Raw genomic sequence first — 3,136 nt, forward strand, 5'->3', positions numbered from 1 at the left:
TCAAATCTTCTACTCCAGTTATATATATTAAAGCAGGATCCGGTACAAAATATTGCATGAAATTGAATGTGAGATAACCTATAGACCCCTGGCAACCATCAAATTATAAGCATGCCATCATTCATCGTGTTTTGTCCTACTGCAGCCTCTTTTGTATTCCATCTTGCAATGACGCATAAAAAGAAGCTCCATGGAGAGATCACATGATTGAAAGCCGGCATAGATATATTGGGTTCAATTCTGATTTGGTTTTGCTCCAGTTTGTGAGTGGAGTGAGGGGTCCGACTTTTATTATAAATAGGTAAAAGAAGTTGAAGGGAGTGACAAATCTGTTGGAGACAGGTATTGCGATCTTCTCTTTTTATCTGTCTCTGAATATGTGCCATTTGTTAGTTATTATACTATGATGTGATGTTTGTGCTGCCGATTCCCCATGGTTGATTAGTTGTTCCGTGTTATTCAGTGTTTGATAAAAGTTCTCTTTGAGTTATCCGCGTTAGGTTGTTGTTTTCTGGCTTTATACTCAGGTAAACTGTAAATATGCTTCTAAAACCACTGCAATAAACTTGTTTGGTGAGCAGGATAGTGAAGAAGTTCCAACTTTAGGAATGTTTGAAATGCATAATCATGTATCAGCATATTGTTCAGGCTTTAATAGTGCCTCTTCTTTACACACAAATAAGTGTCTATTTAATAGTATTCTCTCTTATATATCACTCCACTTCAGAATCAATCCTATATACAACAATAATGTTAATTTCCTGCTTATCTGTAACTTTTATAGTAGGAGCTTATCGTGGGAGGAAGTGTTGTGCTTTTTTCATTGTGTTTGTTGTGTACTTGCTCAGTTCTGCTCCATGCAACTTTAGTAACTTTTTAACCCTCTTTTTCCTTTATCTCAAATATTTAAACCTTTAGAATATAGTATAAGATCAGGAATGTCAATGAATGCTCCAACATATAGTATTCAGGAGTTAAAAGTTGAATTGAATTAAGGTATGCAGGTTAAATAATTCATTTGATCAAATAATTATTTATGCTTTATAAAATTTCATATTTATAATATAAACTTTTTTGATGTTTCATGAGAAACACGGGTTGGAATAGAAAATAAATTATATTGGAGATTTAGAGTCATGCTAGCATTGGACTTAACACAGTGTCTTCTGTAATAAACTCACTAGAATTTGGAGATGCTCTAATTTTAATGTATAAATATTTAATTATAGAATATTACAAACATTCTATTTCTTTATTTTATTATAAATTGCATTTATACTCCTGCAACATTTTTTTAATATTAAAACATTAAATAAAAAATATTTTGATATTGTTTTAGATGCATTACCTATCTATTACTCTATTACTATATGTTAAACTGCGACGAGGGGCAAAATGTGCCGGTTTATTACTCACGAAAGTACTCATTAACCTTATTTTACTGGTAATAAAAGGAATGCCCCTGCTACTATTTATGACACGGTGTGCTCATTCCATTAAACAATTTCTTGCTCAATTTCATCGGCGGTCCGAGCACAATTAATGCCTCAGCTTACAGATTTGGTGATTTTCTGTTTAGGTTCATATGATGATGCAATTGTTGTTGTCATCGGAGAACGATGGATTCCTTTGTCCTATTCCACAGTACCCCTTGTATTCTGCTTCAATAACCCTCCATGGAGGCACTCTTGTATGTTTTACTTCTTTTGAGATAAATTTGATGCTATGGAGTAGGTGTAGAAACTTGGAGACTTGTAGTTAGCATTTAGCTGATAAGCTTCAAGTTCAACTGGAGAATGAACTTTGTGATGTTCTGCAATAGCACACAATATGAAATGAAAACTGTATTGTTTATGGGTTAATATGTTGATTCTGATTCCTTCCCTCATTCCAATCTTACTTTCTTGACAATATAAACTAAAGATCAAATCAGCAATTGGAGAAGGAATGTTCCATTCTTCTATCAAGTCATTTTTCTTACAAACTTTATGATAAAAATTTGCATCCTCATTTTGGTCCACTCTTCCCTCTGACATCCTTTCTTTTTTCCTTAAATTTGGACCACAATATTTTTTTACATTTCCTTGATCGGATAGAGCATGACTGCATAAGTTAAAGCTTTTAATATGACAGTAAGTTGATATATACAGGTGCCTTATTTTGATGAAGCAACAGGCTGGGGACTGGAGATGTCTGAGCTCAAAAAGCAACTGGAGGATGCTAAGTCCAAGGGAATTACTGTCAAGGCATTGATTGTTATAAATCCAAGCAACCCAACTGGGCAGGTAACCGCTGGTTGCTATTTATAAGAGCAGTCAAGTACATAATTGTATTTTAAGAGCTGAAGAGTGCTTTGTAAAACCATAGAATAATATTTCAATCCTACATCAGGATGTAAATTTGTTATATAATAGTCGTCATAAATCTTTATAGGTTCTTTCTGAGGATAACCAGCGGGACATAGTGAAGTTCTGCAAGAACGAGGGCTTGGTTCTTCTGGCATATGAGGTATGTGATTTTTCTCAGCCCTGCAGCCTCTGCTGCCTATCATTGCCATTCGAGATTCGAATAGCCTAGAGTCCATTATATGTAAAATAATATTAGACTGTCATCGTATGTCTACTCAGTTTCAGCATTGTCTTCCACCTGTTTATTTATAGGTATATCAGGGAAATGTTTACGTTCCTGAAAAAGAAATTCACTCTTTCAATTTTCAAGAAAGTTGCCAGGTCGATGGGTTACGGAGGGACTGATATTCCAGTAGTATCTTTCCAGTCTGTTTTAAAGGGTATGTTATCTTATACACATTTGTTCTTCTTTCTGGCAAACTGTTATCATATTTATTAGTGACCTATGGTGTGTAAGTTATAAAATGTGAACTTATGAAGCTTTACCGTGGATAAATTCTATTTTGTCAGGCCTTGTTAGAGCCCTTAGAGTGTGGAGCACAATAGCAGATCTTATTTAGTGTGAGGGCTTGGGTTTCAAACATGTTTGTGGCCTGAATTTATTATCCTTGTTTTTATGGATAATAATATTTGTGGACCTCCTTGATTTTATAAAAGAATAACTTTTTTTTTGTTAATTACATGATGAGTAGTATCTTCTTCTATTTCTATCATTGCTAGAGTGTGTT

General features: G+C 34.2%; 1 protein-coding gene across 1 annotated transcript; it reads left to right on the plus strand.

Moving 5' to 3' along the window:
* The first annotated feature begins 1,541 nt into the window (after nt 1-1,541).
* On the plus strand, nt 1,542-2,660 carry LOC135150480 (alanine aminotransferase 1, mitochondrial-like). Its single transcript, XM_064086800.1, has 4 exons — nt 1,542-1,690; nt 2,151-2,285; nt 2,434-2,508; nt 2,628-2,660. Exons 1-4 carry the CDS (start codon nt 1,586-1,588, stop codon nt 2,658-2,660), a joined length of 348 nt encoding a protein of 115 aa, XP_063942870.1. The 5' UTR covers nt 1,542-1,585.
* Nucleotides 2,661-3,136: the final 476 nt, after the last annotated feature.

This window comes from Daucus carota, chromosome 2, assembly GCF_001625215.2.
Source record: "Daucus carota subsp. sativus chromosome 2, DH1 v3.0, whole genome shotgun sequence".
Lineage (NCBI taxonomy): Eukaryota > Viridiplantae > Streptophyta > Magnoliopsida > Apiales > Apiaceae > Daucus > Daucus carota.

Excerpts from the sequence above, each read along its gene's own strand:
- LOC135150480 (XM_064086800.1), top strand. The coding sequence starts at position 1,586 with ATGATGATGCAATTGTTGTTGTCATCGGAGAACGATGGATTCCTTTGT. Across the intron at positions 1,691-2,150 it reads CCCTCCATGGAGGCACTCTT|GTGCCTTATTTTGATGAAGC; the intron begins GTATGTTTTACT and ends TGATATATACAG. Across the intron at positions 2,286-2,433 it reads CAAGCAACCCAACTGGGCAG|GTTCTTTCTGAGGATAACCA; the intron begins GTAACCGCTGGT and ends AAATCTTTATAG.